The sequence below is a fragment of the Rhinoraja longicauda genome, chromosome 4 (assembly GCF_053455715.1).
Source record: "Rhinoraja longicauda isolate Sanriku21f chromosome 4, sRhiLon1.1, whole genome shotgun sequence".
NCBI classification, from domain to species: domain Eukaryota; kingdom Metazoa; phylum Chordata; class Chondrichthyes; order Rajiformes; family Arhynchobatidae; genus Rhinoraja; species Rhinoraja longicauda.
Window position 1 is genome coordinate 8,701,345 of NC_135956.1, and position 22,539 is coordinate 8,723,883.

The 22,539-nt window shown below is 48.1% G+C and overlaps 1 protein-coding gene and 1 pseudogene across 2 annotated transcripts in view; one reads left to right on the forward strand and one right to left on the reverse strand.

Moving 5' to 3' along the window:
* LOC144593057 (unconventional myosin-Id-like) overlaps positions 1 to 810 on the forward strand; it is a 77,860-nt gene extending 77,050 nt beyond the window's left edge. The window contains exon 22 of the mRNA XM_078398479.1: positions 602 to 810. Within this exon, the coding sequence (XP_078254605.1) occupies positions 602 to 758 (157 nt within the window). The 3' untranslated portion in view covers positions 759 to 810. The remainder of the gene's footprint in view (positions 1 to 601) is intronic.
* Positions 811 to 6,382: 5,572 nt separating this feature from the next.
* Positions 6,383 to 10,217, reverse strand: LOC144593058 (cyclin-dependent kinase 5 activator 1-like; annotated as a pseudogene). The gene is made up of 2 exons (XR_013547197.1): positions 9,822 to 10,217; positions 6,383 to 9,214 (listed from the first exon to the last, which is right to left on the reverse strand). The product of XR_013547197.1 is annotated as a cyclin-dependent kinase 5 activator 1-like (transcript).
* Positions 10,218 to 22,539: the final 12,322 nt, after the last annotated feature.

A 22,539-nucleotide genomic window follows, 5' to 3' on the forward strand; every position in this document is an offset into this window, starting at 1 on the left:
CATATATACACTTTTAACACACACACGCACACAAAAAACAAACTATAATAGTGCAATAATAACAATAATAGTTGTATGTATCTTAGTTTAGTTTCGTTTGGAGATACAGCGCGGAAACAGGCCCTTCGGCCCACCGAGTCCACACCGACCATCAATCCCCGCACATTAACACTATCCTACACACACGAGTGACAATTTACATTTATACCAAGCCGATTAACCAACAAACCTGTAAGTCTTTGGAATATAGGAGGAAACCTAAGATCTGGGAGAAAACCCAAGCAGGTCACGGGGAGAACATGCAATCAAGCATCCGTGGTCAGGATCGAACCCGGGTCTCTGGCTCTGTGAGGCATCAGCTCTACCGCTGCGCCACTCCGCCAAGTCTCTGTAGTTCAGAGATTATTGGAGGTTGTGGTGTTTAATAGCCCGATGGCTGCAGGGAAGAAGCTGTTCCTGAACCTGGACGTTACAGTTTTCAGGCTCCTGTACCTTCTTCCCAATGGCAGGGGTGTGATGAGAGCGTGGCCAGGGTGGTGTGGGTCTGTGATGATGCTGGCTGTATGAAGAGATCTAACTGGCCTGTCCTTTATCGTTCCAGCCACAACTTGCCGCTGCTGGTCAAGGTGGTCAACCCGGTGCTGTGCCAGATGCGCGGCAGACAGCGCACGGTGGTGGTGGAGACCAGGATGGAACAAACGGACCCAGACTTCAAGAAAAATCGCACGGGCTTCACACTGTACTGGTCAGGAATCTAACACGGGGGACACGGATTCAACGGGTCCACCACGGGCCCTCTCAACGCAAGCGTAGAGGTTTTTTTATTTTTAAAGATTTTAATAAAACAAATCCTATTTTCTATTCATTTGTCCATTGTTTCATCGAAGGCCCTTCGTGAATTAGGACAAGGTGAATGTGAGGCAGATCAAGGCGGCACGGTGGCGCAGCGGTAGAGTTGCTGCCTTACAGCACTTGCAGCGCCAGAGACCCGGGATCGACCCCGACTACGGGCGCTGTCTGTACGGAGTTTGTACGTTCTCCCCGTGACCTGCGTGGGTTTCCTCCGAGATCTTCGGTTTCCTCCCACACTCCAAAGACGTACAGGTATGTAGGTAAATTGGCTTGGTAAATGTAAACAATTGTCCCTAGTGTGCAATAGCATTAATGTGCAGGGATCGCTGGTCGGCGTGAACCCGGTGGGCCGAAGGGCCTGTTTCCACACTGTATCTCTAAACTAATCAGATTCTGCACGGGTGGCTTACAACCCAACGGTGTGAAGTCGGAACACCTTCGCTCAGTCCGCCTGGACCTATCTGATCTCCCGATTACCAGACACTAACTCCCCCTCCTGTTCCCACACTGACCTTTCTGTCCTGGGCCTCCTCCATTGTCAGAGTGAGGCTACACGCAAACTGGAGGAACAGCACCTCGTATTTCACTTGGGGCAACTTACACCCCAGCGGTATGAACCTTGACTTCTCCAACTTCAAGTAACCCTTGCATCCCCTCTCTCTCTCCCCGTGTCTCCTCCAACCTAGCCGCACCAGTCTGAAGAAGGGTTTCAACTCGAAACATTGCCTATTCCTTCTCTCCAGAGATGCAGCCTGACCCGCTGAGTTACCCCAGCTCTTTGTGTCTATTTCTACTTCGGTTTAAAAAAAGCATTGCAGTTTCTTCCCACACTAATCCCAGTATTGTTCTGCTGGGGAGGATCATGAGGCTTTGGTAATATTGGTTTAGAAACAGAAAAATAGGTGCACGAGTAGGTCATTTGGCCCTTCAAGCTAGCACCGCCATTCAACATGATCATGGCTGATCATCTAAAATCCGTACCCCGTTCTTGCTTTCTCCCCATATCCCTTGATTCCGTTAGCCTTAAGAGCTATATCGAACTCTCTCTTGAAAACATCCAGTGAATTGGCCTCCACTGCCTTCTGTGGCAGTGAATTCCACAGATTCACAACTCTCTGGGTGAAAAAATGTTTCCTCATCTCAGTCCTAAATGGCCGACCCCTTATTCTTAAACTGTGACCCCTAGTAATATTTGTTTAAAAGACCCGTCAGAATTTTAAAAAAACCTTTGCAGTTGTAGCACCATGAGACTGCTACTTGGTCTGCACTTTTCCCCCTCAGTTTTCCAATCCCTGGTGCTAGGAGTGGTGGTGGAGGCAGACACGATAGTGGCAGATGAGAGACTTTTAGATCGGCACATGGATATGCAGGGAATGGAGGGATATGGATCACGCGCAGGCATCATGTTCAGAACCGACATTGTGGGCCGAAGAGCCTGTTCCTGTGCGTAAATATAGAACACGGAACAGTACAGCACAGAAACGGGCCCTTCGGCCCACAATATTTGTGCTGAACCTGATGCCAAGTTAACTTGTCTCGTCTGCATGTACACGACCCATATCTCTCACAAGGTCAAAAGGTCACAAGGTATAGGAGTAGAATAAGGCCATTCAGCCCGTCAAGTCTACTCCACCATTCAATCATGGCTGATCTCGCTCTCCCTCCTAACCCCATCCTCATGTACACGACCCATAACCCCATTCTGACCTCCCCATTCATGACCTCCTAACCCCATTCTGCACGTACACGACCCATATCTCTCACAAGGTCAAAAGGGATAGGAGTAGAATTAGGCCATTCAGCCCATCAAGTCTACTCCACCATTGAATCATGGCTGATCTCTCTCTCCCTCCTAACCCCATTCTCCTGCCTTCTCCCCAGAACCTCTGACACCAATCAGAAATCCCCTTTACTCTAATCAAAAATTCCCTTTACACTTTATTCCTGCATATTCATGAGCATACTTAAAAGCCTCTTAAAACACCACTATCGTATCTGCCTCCATCACCACTCTTGGCAGCACGTTCCAGGCCCCACTACGCTGTAGAAACAAACTTGGCCTGAACATCTCTCCTAAACGTTCCCATCTCATCATCCAGTTGCATCCTCTAGTGTTAGACATTTCCATCCGGAGACAAAGGCTCTGAATGTCTACCCCATCTATGCCTCTCAAATCTTTCCCTAGTGACTGCACGAGTCATGGAGATGGGAACCAGACCAGGTAGACACAAAATGCTGGAGTAACTCAGCGGGACAGGCAGCACCTCTGGAGAGAAGGAACGGGTGACATTTCAGGTTGAGATCCTTCGTCAGACTCACAGAAGGGTCTCGACCCGAAACATCACCCATTCCTTCTCTCCAGAGATGCTGCCTGTCCCGCTGGGTTACTCCAGCTTTTTGTGTCTATAGACCCGAGAGTATTGGTTGTGTCTTTTTGCACTATTATTTGTTTGTATATGTATTTATATATATATATATATATATATATATATGTGTGCACTGAACTTTTAAAAAATCATTTATTATATTGTTTACAGAGTACTATGTTTATATATTCTAATGTGCTGCTGCAAGTAAGAATCTCCTTGTTCTGTCTGGGACATATGACAATAAAACACTCTTGACTATTGCCCACACCAACCAACATGCCCCATCCACACTAGTCCCACCTGCCTGTGTTTAGCCCATATCCCTTCAAACCTCTCCCAGCCAAATGTCTCTTAAATGCTATGAAAGTACCTGCCACAACTACCTCCTCTGGCAGCTCATTCCATACACCCACCACCCTCTGTGTGGAAAAAGTCACCCCTCGGGTTCCTATTTAAATCTCCCTCCCCTCCCCCCCCCCCCCCCACCTTAAACTTATGTCCTCTGGTTCTCGATAACATAAATTTGGCACTAGCTTCCCTTAGCCGCCATTAAAGCAGAAACATCTCTGGATGTATAGAAACATAGAAAATAGGTGCAGGAGTAGGCCATTCGGCCCTTCGAGCCTGCACCGCCATTCAATATGATCATGGCTGATCATCCAACTCAGTATCCCGTACCTGCCTTTTCTCCATACTCCTGATCCCTTTAGCCACAAGGGCCACATCTAACTCCCTCTTAAATATAGCCAATGAGCTGGCCTCAACTACCTTCTGTGGCAGAGAATTCCACAGATTCACCACTCTGAAAAAAAACTTTCTCATCTCGGTCCCAAAAGACTTCCCCCTTATCCTTAAACCCTTGTTCTAGACTTCCCCAACATCGGGAACAATCTTCCTGCATCTAGCCTGTCCAACCCCTTAAGAATTTTGTAAGTTTCTATAAGATTCCCCCTCAATCTTCTAAATTCCAGCTAATGTAGTATGTAGCATTCGAAAACAAGAGAGCAAATTGGGAGACACCAGGAACTGCAGATAGAGTGATACAGTGTAGAAACTGGCCCTTCAGCCAAACTTGCCCACACCGGCCAATAGGTGCTATCTACACCTGTCCCACCGGCCTGCGCTTGGCCCGTATATCCCTCCAAACCCATTCTATCCATGTACCCATCTAACTGTTTCTTAAATGTTGGAATAGTCCCTGCCTCAACTACCTCCTCCGGCAGCTCGTTCCACGCACCCATCATCCCTTTGCGTGGAAAAAGTTACCCCGTCCAGATTCCTTTCAAACCTTTTCCCCATCACCTTAAAACAGATGCTGGGATCTTGGGCCAAAACCACAAATGCCGGAGGAAGAATCCCAACTCGAAGCATCATCCGTCCATTCCCTCCACAGATGTTGCCCGACCTGCCGAGTTCTTCCAGCACTTTACAAAATTCTATTCCAACGAGACATTGGTAACTTTATTCCCATTCAGACGGACATAGATTTGCTTTGAAATTCCAGGTTTTTATTTCAGGAGCCCAGCGTACAAATGTCTTATTTTAATTCCAGTCAACACGGCTATTTAAAGAATCGGGGGGAAAAAAGATTGACCTATGCATTTTCTTTTTGGTTTACAGGCGCTAAGCATCGTGGACGCACATTCTTAGCATAACGTCGGAAAATGTAGCAATAGTCCAGGCAAATAAGCACATTTTAAAACATAAACACACCCCCGGCAATCACTGCAAACGGGGCACATTCAAAAGTGGAAGGGTTCGATATTCAAATCTGTTCATGCAACATTACAATCTCACAAATCGAGGAGGAAATCATTAAATAACACAGACAAATAATGTACTCTCTAATCTTGGCAAAAGAGAGATTGGAGAAAGATGATCAAGTTAGTTCACATTGACAACGGTTTAAATATATATGTTTTAAAACTTTCCAATACAAATGTTCACATTCATTGCAGTCATATTTACAGAGGATATTCCAAAATGTATTAGCAGCATTGGTCAAATTGACTTCTCTTGGAAGGTCAAAGGGCCCATTGAGGATTTCCTGTAATGTTGACTAACTTTCGAAGTAAAAAGTCGTGTCCCTTCTATTTTTCCATGTGCAAACTTTTTCATTGCAAACCATAACTCACCCATTTTCAAAGCCTCCCAAACAAAGGCCAACGATCTCCTGTTGGAAACGGATGGAGGATCCAGCCATCTTTAAACCAGAAAATACTCTTCTTTCTAATATGCATCCAATCCGACTTAGCCAACACCATTGCCACAAAGAGAAAAGAGTGCAGACCACCCCCAAAACCAAGGAGGAGATGCAGGGAACTGCAAATGCCGGTTTTCCCCAACACAAAGACACAAAGTGCTGGAGTAACTCAATGGGTCAGGGAGCACCTCTGGGGAACAGCTCCCAGCAGGCAACCAGATCAGACACATTCAAGGTAGAGGTTTCAAAATTCAAATCTATTCATACAACATGGAGGCTACCCAAGCCAAAATGGCGCCGATCCATTTTCTCCAGAGATGCTGCCTGACTCGCTGAGTCACCTTATGTCCTGTTTTACCCCAAAACTAATAATTGGTTTTCTTAACCGAGAGCCAAAAGACTTAAACGCCCATGACGGAGGTATCCATTTCTCCGTAGGATCTCTGGCAACAGTGGAGACATGGCTAAATGCAGATGTGTGTTGTGAGCTTTGTATCAGAAACCGGTCTACTCTTTTAACAATACCACAGGAGTCCTGCTGTGAAATAATAACACCAGCATAGAGTGGACCAAACAAAATATTCTAAAGCAGCTTCAGGTAGACTCATTTTTGTAAACTTGGGCATGATATGGCCAGCATGTATCGTTCATTGTTTTAGTAGCACTTGGTTCTGTTAATGGCATGAGGAAGGTTTCCACTATCATCAAAAAGGGTATAAGGCCTTTTACAAGCTCCCAGCGTTGAGCTCAGTCGAGATACTCTTCCCTACCCAAAAGTTGGAGTTGAGTTGCCAACCTATTCCGAGTTGTGCTAAATTCTCAAACGACTGACTTCCTGACATTTTACAACATGTTGGAAGAAAAGCCATTGGAACATTTACAAATGTGGGTCCTCTCCTCTCCTCTCCTCCCCCCCCCCCCCCCCCCCCCCTCCTCCTCCTCAGAGATGAGGAGGGAACAAGGTTCTCGGGCTGACGATAGACACAAAATGCTGAAGCAACTCAGCGGGACTGGCAGAATCTCTGGCGAGAAGGAATGGGTGACATTTGAAGGAATGGAAACGTCACCCATTCCTTCTCTCCAGGAATGCTGCCTGTCCCACTGGGTTACCCCACAGCATTTTGTGTCTATCTTCGGTACAAACCAGCATCTGCAGTTCCTTCCTACACAAGCATCTCGGGCTAGCTGCAGTGATTTGAAATAGGACAACACATGGTTATCTGCCCTGCAGTTTGAAAGTGAGGATGAGAAAATGAAGAAGAGATTTTACTTTGCGTGCATTTGCTAAGATATTGTGTCACCCCATCCAGAGTCAAACTGCAGGAAGGGGGTCTACTCTAAATTCTTCAGGGGTGGGGAAATCACCTCTGCCAGCCTGTCACCTCATGAAGTATTGACACCAAATGCTGGAGTAACTCAGCGGGACAGGGCAGCATCTCTGGAGAGAAGGAAATAGATAACGTTTCGGGTCGAGACTCTTCCTCAGATATTTCCCGACCTGAAACGTCACCCATTCCTTCTCTCCAGAGATGTTGCCCGCATCGCTGAGTTACCCCAGCATTTTGTGCCCATCTTCATTTTATACCAGCATCTGAAGTTCCTTCCGACACCTCGTGAAGTATTAATGAATCAGCATCACTACAAGCAGCAGCTTCTCAATTTAAAGACTTTTAGAAAACTGTGATGGACCAAATCCCTCCAAACAAAAATATAAATACCGAGTGGGGCTGTTTAAAGAGAGATTGGCATTACCAAAATGTTATACTCGCCCAAAAACTGTCAATCTCCAGTGAAGATGGTTTTATAATTTAGTTTTTCCTTGGAATGCCTTGTTGTGCAATTCCCATGCATGTTAAAAAAAAAATTGCAATTAACCGTGTACAATCATTTTAATGTTCCCTTTCAAATTAACTGATCCTCTCTTCGAAAATGGAGACGAGACATGCCATCGTCCTACCTTTTTTTAAAAAACAAGTGCAGGTCCACAGAACGCAGAGATAAATACCTATAGCCGGTCCCCATAGAAAAAGTTGGAAAGCATTGCACAGATACCCATTTTAATCCTTTGTAGTTCAACCTCTTTTTCTCAAGATACAAATAAAGGAAAAATGAAAAATCATTTCCCCCATTCACAAACGATGTTCAGTTCGTATTATGTAGACACAAGGGACTGCAATTGTAACTAGCATTTGGAGCCCAATATCGCCAATGTAGACACGAAGAACTGCAATTGTAACTAGCATTTGGAGCCCAATATCGCCAATGTAGACACAAGGGACTGCAATTGTAACTAGCATTTGGAGCTCAATATGGCCAATGTAGACACGAAGAACTGCAATTGTAACTAGCATTTGGAGCCCAATATCGCCAATGTAGACACAAGGGACTGCAATTGTAACTAGCATTTGGAGCTCAATATGGCCAATGTAGACACAAGGGACTGCAACTGTTACTCCAGAATTTTGTACCCAATATTCCCAATGTCGAGACAAGAAACTGCAATTGTGACCCCTAGTATCTGGTGCCCAATATTTCCAATATTGCAAACGTCTCACCAGCACCACAATCTGTTCAACGTGAACGTTAGAGAGACCACAACAGCCTCCTGTACAAACCGAACGGAGGGACAGGCCAACTTGTCGAAAGACGCCCTCTTGTTTAAAGACACCGGCTGACTCGTTGGCCAACTTGTTTTTGAAGACACCAGAAAGTCTCCCTGGCGCAATAAAGCAGCGTGGAGAAGGTCCCTTTTCCTCCCTCAGTCACCGGTCGAGGGTGATGGAAATCCTGCTGAAGTCATCGCCGCCCCCCTCGTTTTTCAAGTCTGCAAAGACCTGTGTGAAATAGTGGGGGTCGGCGTTGATCTGGAGCATCTTGGCGCTCATGGCGTTGATGATGAGGAGGCAGCGGTCCCAGAAGGCGTCCTTGGAGCTCTCCACCAGGAAGGGCTTGAGAGGGTAGGAGATCTCGTTGCCCATGTAAGAGTAGGACAGGTAGAGGCAGGTGAGCAGGGTGGCCTGCAGGGCGTGCTCGGTGGCCACCTGGTCGCCGTCGATCACATCCCGGCACAGCAGGTAGACGAAGACCACGTTGGCCGGGGTGACGAAGGCTTGGTCCTGCCAACCCTGCAGCAACAGGGAGCGGTCCACACTGCGGAGCCACAGCACCGGGTCGGTGGGAGACAGGTGCTTGACCCTGTAGCAACGCTGGCACAGGAACTGGCCCAGGCACTTCAGCAGCTCGCTGGTGGAAGCCTGGACTATCACCCTCTTGGGGGAGCCCACCCCACCGTGGGAGGAGATCTTCCTGATGGTCGAGAGCTTCCTGGAGGCCAGGGAGTCCGCGGGCAGCTGGAGCTCGTAGCTGGAGAGGTTGGCGCAGGAGAGGGACTTCTTCACGTTCTCGCTGTTGAGGTCCAACACCTCCTTGTTCTGGTGCTGGTGGTGGTGGTGGTGGTCGCCAGGGTCGGGCTTCCGAGAGCCCTTCCTCTTGGTGGAGGCCACCAGGCGCTTCCAGGTCAAGGCATGGATGAACATGGAGTGGCGCTTCAAGCCTTGTCCTTGTCCACCTTGTCCTTGTGCTCGCTGCTCTGGATGGGGTGGTAGTGGTGGCCCATGGTGGACTTGGAGTCCGCACCGCCCTCGAACAGAGGGGACCTCCGCGAACCGGGGGACAGGGACAAGACGGTCCCCATGTTTTATGTTCCTGTCTAAGGCTGTCCTTGGTCCTTGCTCCACCCGGCTCTCCTCTCAATTATCAATCCAGCCCTGGGCTAAGTGGAGGTCGGTGCCTTTAAGAGAAGAAAGGAGGGGGGGGGGGGGGGGGGGGGAGTGGAGGAGGGCGGAGGAAAGAATAAAAACAAATCGCCCCATCAATTGGTCCACATTTATAGCTCACGATTTTAATGTGAGCTTTTTTCTCTCTCTCTTAAGAATTCAATTAACGGAGTCAAAAGCAATGCAAAAAAACCCCACCTCTGCGGATTTCTAAACGGCCCCCCCTTTGCATGAAAGGTCGGATAAAGAACAGAGGGAGAAATATATGTGGGTTGATATTAATATATAAACCAGCTCTGCGCCCCTTTTAAAGCACAACGCGTCTATTAACTGGAGCTCGGATTATCATCGATTAGTGGCCTGCTTGTGGGATCAGACAAGAGGTAGATTTGTTCACTGCTGCACAGAGGCAGATCAATAAAAACAGCCCCTCTCCTGATGGGATTTAATCATCTTTAGAGAAATCAGCATTCAAAAACCATTCCCAATTTCCAAACATGCGATTAATTGCACAAATATTAACCCCCCACCACCCACCCCAGTTATATTGCAGCGGGAGGACGCAAGATTTGTATGGTTTTTTAGGGGGAAAAAAACAAAAGAGGCGAAATTGATTCTCACCTGCGTCTGTTGCAATGCGAGCGACTGGTTAGACACGCCGAGGTCAGGAGGAGAGATGTCTCGGGTCGCCCTGGAGGCTGAGATTCTGCACCGGGTAGACAAGGCATCCGAGAAGACGGGTTCTTCCAACGCTCCGCCTGCGAGCGCCCAGCTAGCTGTCTGCAGAGGCTTCAGTCATTGACAACCCCCCACACTGCCCACACTGGGACATACAGGAGGGGAGAGACGCTCATACTGCTCTAGGATCTGTTCCTCAGCCTCCCCCTCTCCCCTTGCCCTTCCCTCTCCCCTTGCCCTTCCCTCTCTTGTCTGTCTCTCTCTGTCTGTCTGTCTCTCTGTCTGTCCCTCTCTCTGCGTCTCTCTCTCTCTCTCTCTCTGTCTCCCCCTCTCTCTCTCTTCCCCTCTCTCCTCTCTCCCTCTCTCTCTCTCTCTCTCTCTCTCTCTCTCTCTCTCTCTCTCTCTCCTCTCCCTCTCCCTCTCTCTCTCTCTCTCCCTCTCCCTCTCTCTCTCTCCCTCTCCCCTCTGTCTGTCTCCCCCTCTCTCTCTCTCTCTCTCTCTCTCTCTCTCTCTCTCCTCTCTCTCTCTCTCTCTCTCTCTCTCTCTCTCTCTCTCTCTCTCTCTCTCTCTCTCTCTCTCTCTCTCCCTCTCCCTCTCTCTCCCTCTCCCTCTCTCCTCTCTCTCTCTCTCCTCTCCCTCTCTCCCTCTCCCCTCTGTCTGTCTCCCCTTCTCTCTCTGTCTGTCTCACCCTCTATCTCTGCCTGTCCCCCCTCTCTCTCTCTCTCTCTCTCTCTCTCTCTCTCTCTCTCTCTCTCTCTCTCTCTCTCTCTCTCTCTCTCTCTCTCTCTCTCTCTCTCTCTCTCTCTCTCTCCCCCCCCCTCTTACTGTCTGTCTCCCTCTCTCTGTCTGTCTCCCCCCTCTCTCACTGTCTGTCTCCCCCCCTCTCTCACTGTCTGTCTCCCTCTCTCGCTGTCTGTCCCTCTCTCTCTCTCTCTCTCTGTCTGTCTTCCCCCTCTCTCTGTCTGTCTCCCCTCTCTCTCTCTCTCTGTCTGTCTCCCCCTCTATCTCTGCCTGTCTCCCCCCTCTCTCTCTGTCTGTCTCCCCCTCTCTCGCTGTCTGTCTCCCCCTCTCTCTGTGTCTGTCTCCCCCCTCTCTCTTGCTCTGTCTGTCTCCCTCTCTCTCTCTGTCTGTCTCCCCCCTCACTCTCTGTCTGTCTCCCCCTCTCTCTCTGTCTCTCCCCCCTCTCCCCCTCTCTCTCTGTCTGTCCCCCCTCTCTGCCCGTCTCCCCCTCTGCCCCTCTCCCCGTCTCTGCCCCCACCTCCCACTCTGCAGGAAGCACCACACTCCTTGCCTTAAACCCGCCCTCCTCTCCACCCTCCTCTCCTCACAAGCAGCTGAGACTGGGAGTGGGGTGAAAATGGCAAGGTCCTCCCAGCTCAGGGTCGGTCAGACACTGAAATGCGTTATCCAGGCCAAACCTGACAAATTTGTCTATTTTTCGCCATCAGGGAATGGAGTTGGATGCTTTGTTGTCAGTGAAAATCTTTGCTTGCAAACAGTATGCAAATAGTCGTCACATAAAGGGCATTGACAAAGTTACAAAGTACCCCCTGGGTCTGGTCCCTCATTGTTCCCCCCCCCCCATGGCGGTCCCCCCACGCCAATCCATTGTTCTCCCCCTCCCCCACGGCGGTTCCCCCAAGCTGGGTCCATTGTTCTCCCCCTCCCCCCCCCCCCCCCCCCATCACGATGGTCCTCATCGACCGCCGACTGCGAGTCGACCATCGATGCTCCATCACCACCGCCGAGGCTCCACCAACCCACGAGGCTCCATCTTCCATGGGACTCCACCAACCCACGAGGCTCCATCTTCCACGAGTCTCCACCATCCCTGGAGACTCCACCATCTTCCACGAGGCTCCACCGCTGCCGAGAGGTGATAGGTAACGAAAAGCAAATATGGACCTCATCAAAACTTACCGAATAGTGAAGGGCCTGGATAGAGTGGATGTGGGGAGAATGTTTCCACTCATGGGAGAGCCTAGGACCGGAGGGCGCAGCCTCAAAATTAAAGGATGTATCTTTCGGAAGGAGCTGAGGAGGAATTTAGACTTTAGCGATACAGCGTGGAAACAGGCCCTTCGGCCCACCGAGTCCGCACCGACCAGCAACCACCCATACACTTGCTCTATCTAACACACTAGGGACAGTTAACAATTTTACTGCAGCCAATTAACCTACAAACCGGTACGTCTTTGGAGTGTGGGAGGAAACCGGAGCACCCGGAGGAAACCCACGCGGTCACGGGCAAACTCTGTACAGAGAACGTGCAAACTCTGTACAGACAGCGCCCGTAGTCGGGATCGAACCTGGATCTCTGGCGCTGTGAGGCAGCAACTCTACCGCTGAGCCACCACGCCATGCTTGGGAAAGAAGAATGGTAATGAAGAAATGAGGTGTGGCAAAACTTTACTGGACTGAATATAAGTAAAGTATTCCACAGTGCGTTTGGACATGGGACAATAGTTTAGTTTAGTTTGTTTAGTTTATTATCACGTGTACCGAGGTACAGTGAAAAGCTTTTGTTGCGTGCGATCCAGTCAGCAGAAAGACAATACATGAATACAATCGAGCCATTTACATTGTACAGATACATGATAAGTAAATAACGTTTAGTGCAAGGTAAAGCCAGCAAAGTCCGATCAAAGATAGTCCGAGGGTAACCAATGTGGTAGATGGTAGTTCAGCACTGCTCTCTGTTTGTGGTAAAGCACAATTGGACCATTGTGTCTCTAATCTTCAGTCTGAAGAAGGGACCTGACCCATCGTGTTGACAGTCCATTCCCTCCACAGATGCTGCCTGACCTGCTGAGTTACTCCAGCTCCACAAGTTCATAAGGTCTTAAGGAATAGGAGTAGAATTAGGCCATTCGGCCCATCAAGTCTACTCCGCCATTGAATCATGGCTGATCTATCTCTCCCTCCTAACCCCATTCTCCTGCCTTCTCCCCTTAACCTCTGACATCCGTACTAATCAAGAATCTATCTCTGCCTTAAAAATATCCATTGACTTGGCCTCCACAGCACTTTGTAGCGAAGAATTCCACAGATTTACCACACTCTGACTAAAGACAATTCTCCTCATCTCCTTCCTAAAAGAACGTCCTTTAATTCTGAGGCTGTGACATCTTAGTCCTAGACTCTCCCACTAGTGGAAACATCCTCTCCACATCCACCCTTTCCAGGCCTTTCGCTATTCTGTACGTTTCAATGAGGTCCTCCCTCATTCTTCTAAACTCCAGTGAGTAAAGGCCCAGTGCTGTCGAAAGCTCATCAAATGTTAACCCACTCATTCCAGGGATCATTCTTGTAAACCTCCTCTGGACCCTCTCCAGAGCCAGCACATCCTTCCTCAGATATGGGGCCCAAAATTGCCCACAATACTCCAAATGCGGCCTGACCAGCACCTGATAGAGCCTTGCGTCTTGATTGCCCTTGATTGGTGCCTCAGGGTGACAGATGCATTTGTGACCATCCAACACTCAATTTAACTTGGCATCATGTTTAGTATGGATGTCGTGGGCCAAAGGGCCTGTTCCTGTACCATACTGATTGGATTCATGTATGAGGAGCATCTGGGCCTGTACTCGCTGGAGTTTAGAAGGACGAGGGGGGACATCATTGAAACTTATCGAATATTGAAAGGCCTGGATAGAATGGATGTGGAAGGGATGTTTCCAGTAGTGGGAGAGTGTAGGACCAGAGGGCACAGCCTCAGAATAAAAGGATGTACTTATAATGGAGATGAGGAGGAATTTCTTTAGCCAGAGGATGGTGAATTTGTGCAATACATTGTCCCAGACGGCTGTGGAGTCAATGAGTATCTTGAAAGCGGAGATTGATAAGCTCTGGATTAGTGAGGGTGTCAAAGGTTATGGGGAGAAGGCAGGAGAATGGGGTTGAGTAGGAAAGATAGATCAGCCGTGATTAAATGGCGGAGTAGACGTGATTGGTCTAATGGGCTAATTCTGCTCCTCTGTCTTATAGTGTTATGGTCTTCTTATCGAGTCCGCATTGCAAGATTAGAACTGTTCACCCAGAGCTGAACACACTTCTCGGCATCTGCAGACAATGGTGTCTTGTGCTTCTTGTGCTAGTGTGTGGTGGTGGAAAGATTGGTGGAAACGGGGCCGTGACGTGAATGCTCTTTCCTTGACCCCAGTGTGACGGTGTTAACAGTTCCTCGTTACCGCGCCAGGGTGTTGGCTTTGATCCAGTGATCATTTCTCTGCACAAAGACTCAAATCCAGAACCTCCAAACTGAAGAAGGGTCTCGACCTTAAAAAGTCACCTATTCCTTGCACTCCAGATGCGCTGCCTGACCCGCTGAGTTGCTTGAGCACTATGCGTCTGTCTTTGGTATGAGGTGTGAGAAATGAGGTGTGGCAAAACGTTACTGGACTGAATATAAGTAAAGAATTCCACAGTGCGTTTGGACATGGGACAATAGTTTAGTTTAGTTTGTTTAGTTTATTGTCACGTCTACCGAGGTACAGTGAAAAGCTTTTGTTGCGTGCTTGCTTCTACATTTTGCTTCTACATTTTGACTGCTCCACTGCAAAATCTCCTCAAGGTTTGCCTACTTTGAAGTTCTCTTCCTCTCTCCAACAGGTTATCTCAAACCCTCTTTCATGGACTGAAGAAGGGTCCTGACCCAAAACCTATCCATGTTCTCCAGAGATGCTGCCTGACCCGCTAAGTAACTCCCGCACTTTGTGACTGTAGTCACACAGCATGGAAACAGGCCCTTCGGCCCAACTTGCCCACACCGGCCAACGTGTCCCATCTACACTAGTCCCACCTGCCTGCGTTTGGCCCATATCCCTCCAAACCCGTCCTATCCATGTACCTGCCTAACTGTTTATCAAACCTTGGGATAGTCCCTGCCTCAACTACCTCCTCTGGCAGCTCATTCCATACACCCGCCACCCTTTATTGATCTCCAAACTCAACAATGAAAAGATCTCGGCCTGAAACGTCACCTACCCATGTTCTCCAGAGATGCTTCCTTGACCCGTTTAGTTACACTAGCACTTTATATCCTTTAATGAGATAAAGGACTCTCACAGCTTTACACTGTGCAGGTTTGGAATTAACTACAATAGTAATACTCTAAACGGTGTGCAAGAATTTTAATTTCTCAGCTTTTGAAAGGGCAGGTTAAGAGCTCGCAATCTACACTTAAGTTCATAAATACCTGCTATTAACATGAACAAAACACAAAGAACTGGAGGAGCTCAACGGGTCAGGCAGCATCTGTGGAGGGAACGGACAGATAACGTTTCTTCAGTATAAAGAATGGTCCCAAAATGTTGTCTGTCTATTGCCTCCACAGATGCCGCCTGACCCGCTGAGTTTCTCCAGAACCTTGTGTTCAAGACTCATGAGTCTAGAGAGTTTAGAAGGGTGACACAAAATGCTGGAGTAACTCGGCGGGACAGGTGGCATCTCTGGAGAGGAGGAATGGGTGACAATGGACAATAGACAATAGGTGCAGGAGTAGGCCATTCAGCCCTTCGAGCCAGCACCGCCATTCAATGCGATCATGGCTGATCACTCTCAATCAGTACCCCGTTCCTGCCTTCTCCCCATACCCCCTCACTCCGCTATCCTTAAGAGCTCTATCCAGCTCTCTCTTGAAAGCATCCAACGAACTGGCCTCCACTGCCTTCTGAGGCAGAGAATTCCATACCTTCACCACTCTCTGACTGAAAAGGTTCTTCCTCATCTCCGTTCTAAATGGCCTACCCCTTATTCTTAAACTGTGGCCCCTTGTTCTGGACTCCCCCAACATTAGGAACATGTTTCCTGCCTCTAATGTGTCCAATCCCCTAATTATCTTATATGTTTCAATAAGATCCCCCCTCATCCTTCTAAATTCCAGTGTATACAAGCCTAATTGCTCCAGCCTTTCAACATACGACAGTCCCGCCATTCCGGGAATCAACCTAGTGAACCTACGCTGCACGCCCTCAATAGCAAGAATATCCTTGCTCAAATTTGGAGACCAAAACTGCACACAGTACTCCAGGTGCGGTCTCACCAGGGCCCGGTACAACTGTAGAAGGACCTCTTTGCTCCTACACTCAACTCCTCTTGTTATGAAGGCCAACATTCCATTGGCTTTCTTCACTGCCTGCTGTATCTGCATGCTTCCTTTCAGTGACTGATGCACTAGGACACCCAGATCTCGTTGAACATCCCCTCTTCCTAACTTGACACCATTCAGATAATAATCTGCCTTTCTATTCTTACTTCCAAAGTGAATAACCTCATACTTATCTACATTAAACTGTATCTGCCATATATCCGCCCACTCACACAACCTGTCCAAGTCACCCTGCAGCCTTATTGCATCTTCCTCACAATTCACACTACCCCCCAGCTTAGTATCATCTGCAAATTTGCTAATGGTACTTTTAATCCCTTCATCTAAGTCATTAATGTATATCGTAAATAGCTGGGGTCCCACCACCGAACCTTGCGGTACCCCACTGGTCACTGCCTGCCATTCCGAAAGGGACCCATTTATCCCCACTCTTTGCTTTCTGTCTGTCAACCAATTTTCTATCCATGTCAGTATCCTACCCCCAATACCATGTGCTCTAATTTTGCCCACTAATCTCCTATGTGGGACCTTGTCGAAGGCTTTCTGAAAGTCGAGGTACATCACATCCACTGACTCTCCCCTGTCAATTTTCCTAGTTACATCCTCAAAAAATTCCAGTAGATTTGTCAAGCATGATTTCCCCTTCGTAAATCCATGCTGACTCGGAATGATCCTGTTACTGCTATCCAAATGCTCAGCAATTTCGTCTTTTATAATTGACTCCAGCATCTTCCCCACCACTGATGTCAGACTAACTGGTCTATAATTACCCGTTTTCTCTCTCCCTCCTTTCTTAAAAAGTGGGATAACATTTGCTATCCTCCAATCCACAGGAACTGATCCTGAATCTATAGAACATTGAAAAATGATCTCCAATGCTTCCACTATTTCTAGAGCCACCTCCTTAAGTACTCTGGGATGCAGACCATCAGGCCCTGGGGATTTATCAGCCTTCAGTCCCATCAGTCTACCCAAAACCATTTCCTGCCTAATGTGGATTTCCTTCAGTTCCTCCATCACCCTATGTTCTCCGGCCCCTAGTGACGATTTGGGTCGAGACCCTTCTTCAGACTGGTTAGGGATATGGGAAACGAGAGGTATAGACGGTGACGTGGAGAGATAAAGAACAATGAATAAAAGATGTGGAAAAAAGTAACGAAGGGTCCCGACCCGAAACGTCACCTATCCATGTTCACCGGAGATGCTGCCTGACCCGCTGAGCTACTCCAGCACTTTGTGATTTTTGTATATTAACCAGCATCTGCAGTTTCTTGTTTCTGATTTCCTGTGGAAACATTTTCGCCTCTCAACAGATGTTGCGTTTAGTGTATGTCTCACTTCGGCTTACTGCGATGTAAGTAGAACAGTTGTAAGGCAGATGACAGCATGACCCTTGAGGGCATTGGTGTACAGGGGGATCTTGGGGCCCAAGTCCATAACTCCCTGAAAGTGGCAGCACAAGTAGATAGGGCGGTAAGGAAGGCGTATGGTATGCTTGCCCTCATTAGTCGGGGCATTGAGTATAAGAGTCAGGAAGTCATGGTTTTAGCCTCTCGGTTAAAATCGCTAGAGATTTTAGCGGCGCAGCGGTAAAGTTGCTGCCTTACAGCGAATGCAGCGCCGGAGACTCAGGTTCGATCCTGACCAGGGGCGCCATCTATGCAGAGTTTGTACGTTCTCCCCGTGACCTGCGTGGGTTTTCTCCGAGATCTTCGGTTTCCTCCCACACTCCAAAGACGTGGGGTGTGTAGGTTAATTGACTGGGTAAATGTAAACAAAAATTGTCCCTAGTGTGTGTAGGATAGTGTTAACGTGCGGGGATCGCTGGGCAGCGCGGACTCGGTGGGCCGAAGGGACTGTTTCCGCGCTGTATCTTTAAATCTAAATCTAAATCTAAAAGATGCAGCGTTAAGGGACATTGGTCGGGCCGCATTTGGAGTATTGTCTGCCGTTCTGGTCGTCCCATTGGAGGAAGGATGTCGAAGCTTTGGAGAGGGTGCAGTGGAGGTTCACCAGAATTCTGCCTGGATTTCGGGGGTTTCAGTTCAGTTCAATTCAGGTCAGTTTAGTTTATTGTCACATGTATCGAGGTACAGTGAAAAGCTTTTGTTGCGTGCTAACCAGTCAGCGGAAAGACAATACATAAGAAAATAACTGCAGATGCTGGTACAAATCGAGAGTCTGAAGAAGGGTCTCGACCCGAAACGTCGCCCATTCCTTCTCTCCCGAGATGCTGCCTGACCTGCTGAGTTACTCCAGCATTTTGTGAAAGACAATACATGATCACAATCGAGCTATTTACAGTGTACAGATACATGATAAGGAAAGAAATGTTGGAGTAGAGATTTAAGATTGTAATGTGTCGATCTGCTTCTGTGGCTAGTAAGCAAATAGTCGTCTGGGTTGGGCAAGAGGAGATTGGACAGACTTGGGTTGTATTATCTGGAGCGTCAGAGGTTGAGGGGAGACCTGATAGAAGTATATAAAATGATGGAGAGGCATAGATAGGATAGATGGTCAGAATCTTTCTCACAGGGTGGAAATGTCAAAGACCAGAGGGCATAGCTTTAAGCTGAGAGGGGCAAAGTTTAATGGAAATGTGCAAGCCTTTTTACACAGAGAGTGGTGGGGGCCTGGAACGTGCTGCCAGGGGTGGTGGTAGAGGCAGATACGATAGTGGCGTTTAAGATGCTTTTAGAACATCATGTGGATATGCAGGGAATGGAGGGATGTGGATCATGTACAGGCAGAGGAGATTAGTTTATCTTGACATCATGTTCAGTACATACATTGTGGGCTGAAGGAACTAGTTCCATGTTCTTTAAACTTTGCCCATCTCACCTTAAAGCTACGCTGAGTTGCTCCAGCAATTTGTGTCTATCTTCGGTGTCAATCAGCATCTGCTGTTCCTTCCTGCATTTTAAAGAAGGCAGTGGAGGCCAAGTCTCTGAATGCATTCAAGAGAGAACTAGATAGAGCTCTTAAGGATAGCAGAGTCAGGGGGTATGGGGAGAAGGCAGGAACGGGATACTGATTGAGAAAGATCAGCCATGATCACATTGAATGGTGGTGCTGGCTCGAAGGGCTGAATGGCCTCCTCCTGCACCTATTGTCTATTGTCTATTGTCTAAAGCTATGCCCTCTTGTTTCGGGGAAAAGGTCGATGCTATTTGGTGCAGTGGTGACCTGACCCATAGGGTTGACTGTTCACGTCCTCCACAGACGCTGCCTGACCCGCTGAGTTCCTCCAGCACTTTGTGTTTTGTGTATAATCTATGAACTCACTTGCTTGAATGGTTCTTAATGAGGCTTTTGGTTATGACACCGTCTGTTCATGAATCATGGAATGAGTAAAGGCTTCCAAATATAGATCCAGTCTTCAACAGTCAGACATTGTGGTTTTTTATATAATTATACTTGTGAGTTCTGTTTATTTCTTTTGTTTTGTCCATTTATCGTGGCCAGAGTGGACAATTTCCTTTGGCCATCTGGGATGACAAAGGCCAACGCAATGCTAGCATTTATTTCGGGAGGAAGAGAATGTAAAAACAGCGATGCAATGCTCGACCCAAAACATCGTCCATTCTCTCTCTCTCCAGGGATGCTGCCTGTCCCGCTGAGTTACTCCAGCATTTTGTGTCTATCTTCGGCATTTCCTTCCTACACATGTAATGCTGAGGCTCTTTCAGGCGCTGGTCAGGCTGCATTTGACGAATTGTGAGCAGAATCGGGCCCCATGTCTGAGGAAGGATGTGCTGACTCTGGAGAGGGTCCAGAGGAGGTTTACGAGAAATTGAAAGCAAGCGTGCAGGTGCAGCAGGCAGTGAAGAAAGCGAATGGTATGTTAGCATTCATAGCAAGAGGATTTGAGTATAGGAGCAGGGAGGTTCTGCTGCAGTTGTACAGGGCCTTGGTGTGACCGCATCTGGAGTATTGTGTGCAGTTTTGGTCTCCTAATCTGAGGAAAGACATTCTTGCCATAGAGGGAGTACAGAGAAGGTTCACCAGATTGATCCCTGGGATGGCAGGACTTTCATATGAAGAAAGACTGGATAGACTAGGCTTGTACTCGCTGGAATTTAGAAGACTGAGGGGGGATCTTATAGAAACAAATAAAATTCTTTGGGGGTTGGAGAGGCTAGATGCGGGAAGATTGTTCCCGATGTTGGGAGAGTCCAGAACCAGGGGTCACAGCTTAAGGATAAAGGGGGAAGTCTTTTAGGACCGAGATGAGAAAACATTTCTTCACACAGAGAATGGTGAGTCTGTGGAATTCTCTGCCACAGAAGGTAGTTGAGGCCAGTTCATTGGCTATATTTAAGAGGGAGTTAGATGTGGCCCTTATGGCTAAAGGGATCGGGGGTATGGAGAGAAGGCAGGTACAGGTTACTGAGCTGGATGATCAGCCATGATCATATTGAATGGCGGTGCAGGCTCGAAGGGCCGAATGGCCTACTCCTGCACCTATTTTCTATGTTTCTATGTTTCTATGATCCCAGGAATGAGTGGATTAATATTTATAATATTGTGTTCAGTTCTGAGCACCATGTTATAGGAAAGATATTGTCAAGCTTGAAAGAGTTCAGAAAATATTTACGAGCATGTTGCCAGGACTAGAGGGTGTGAGCTATAGGGAGAGGTTGAGTAGGCTGGGTCTCTATTCCATGGATCGTAGGAGGATGAAGGGAGATCTTATAGAGGTGTACAAAATCATGAGAGGAATAGATTGGTTAGATGCACAGTCTTTTACCCAGAATGGGGGAATCGAGGACCAGGGGACAGAGGTTTAAGGTGAATGGGAAAAGATTTAATAAGAATCCGAGGGGTAACTTTTTCACACAAAGGGTGGTGGGTGTATGGAACAAGCTGCCAGAGGAGGTAGTCGAGACTGGGACTATCCCATCGTTTAAGAAACAGTTGGACAGGTACATGGATTGGACAGGTTTGGAGGGTTATGGACCAAGCGCAGGCAACTGGGACTAGGGTAGCTGGGACATTGTTGGCCGGTGTGGGCAAGGTGGGCCGAAGGGCCTGTTTCCACAATGTATCACTCTATGACATATGATGAGTGTTTGACGACACTGGGCCTGTACTCGCTGGAGTTTAGAAGGATGAGGGGGGACCTCATTGAAACGAATCGAATAGTGAAAGGCCTGGATGGAGCGGATGTAGAGAGGATGTTTGTCATTCCACCCATCTGCCAGTCACCCATCTCACCTGTATCCACCTATCACTTGCCAGGCTATGTCCTGCAGCCACCTCTCTTTTCCAGCTTTCTCCCCCCTACTCCAAACGTCGCCTGTTCATTGCCTCCGCATTCTCTTACCCAGGGCAGGGGAATCACGATCCCGAGGCCATATGTTTCAGGCGAGAGGGGAAAGATTTAATAACAACCTGAGGAAAATATTTTCAACTCAGAGGATGATGGGTGTATGGAACAAGTTGCCAGAGGAGGTTTATTACTGTCACCTGTACCGAGGTACAGTGAAATTAATTTTTGTATACAGTATATTCAGTACAAGTATCATTGTACATAAACACTTAGATACATCGTAGATATGCATCTCAGATACGGTACCATTGTATAGCAGTAGTACACTGAGAGAGTGTAGAGTTGCGAGTTTAGTGCCATTTTCAAGTCCCAGTTAGAGTGATAGAGTCATAGATTGATACAATGTGGAAATAGGTCCTTCGGCCCAACTTGCCCACACCGGCCAACAATGTCCCAGCTACATTAGTCCCACTTGCCTGTGTTTGGTCCATAACCCTCCAAACCTGCCCTATCCATGTACCTGTCTAACTGTTTCTTAAACGTTGGGATAGTCCCAGCCTCAACTACCTCCTCTGGCAGTAGTTAGTTCCATACACCCACCACCCTATGTGTGAAAAAGTTACCCCTCGGATTCCTATTAAATCTTTTCCCCTTCACCTTGAACCTATGTCCTCTGGTCCTCGATTCCCCTTCTCTGGGTAAAAGACTGTGCATCTACCCGATCTATTCCACTCATGATTTTGTACACCTCTATAAGATCACCCCTCATCCTCCTGCGCTCCATGGAATAGAGACCCAGCCGACATAACCTCTCCCTATAGCTCACGCCCTCTAGGCCTGGCAACATCCTCGTAAATCTTTTCTGAACCCTTTCAAGCTTGACAATGTTGTTGGTTCAGGTATCTTGACCTGACCGTGAAGGCCCGTTGTCATGCCGATGCTGCAGGGCCTCCACTGACCCACTCCCACCATGCACTCCCTCTCACGGCCGGTCTGCTCACCGGCCCTCCGTTCCACTCCCTCCACACTGGGCGAGCCGGGCCTCCAGGTAGGTCTGCTTTTGTTAGATTTTGTTGCATGCTTTCTAGTCAAAGAAAAGGTTATAGCCAAATAGGGCGGCGTGGTGGCGCAGCGGTAGAGTTGCTGCCTTACAGCGAATGCAGCGCCAGAGACTCAGGTTCCATCCCGACTACGGGCGCCGTCTGTACGGAGTTTGTACGTTCTCCCCGTGACCTGCGTGGGTTTTCTCCGAGATCTTCGGTTTCCTCCCACACATGTAG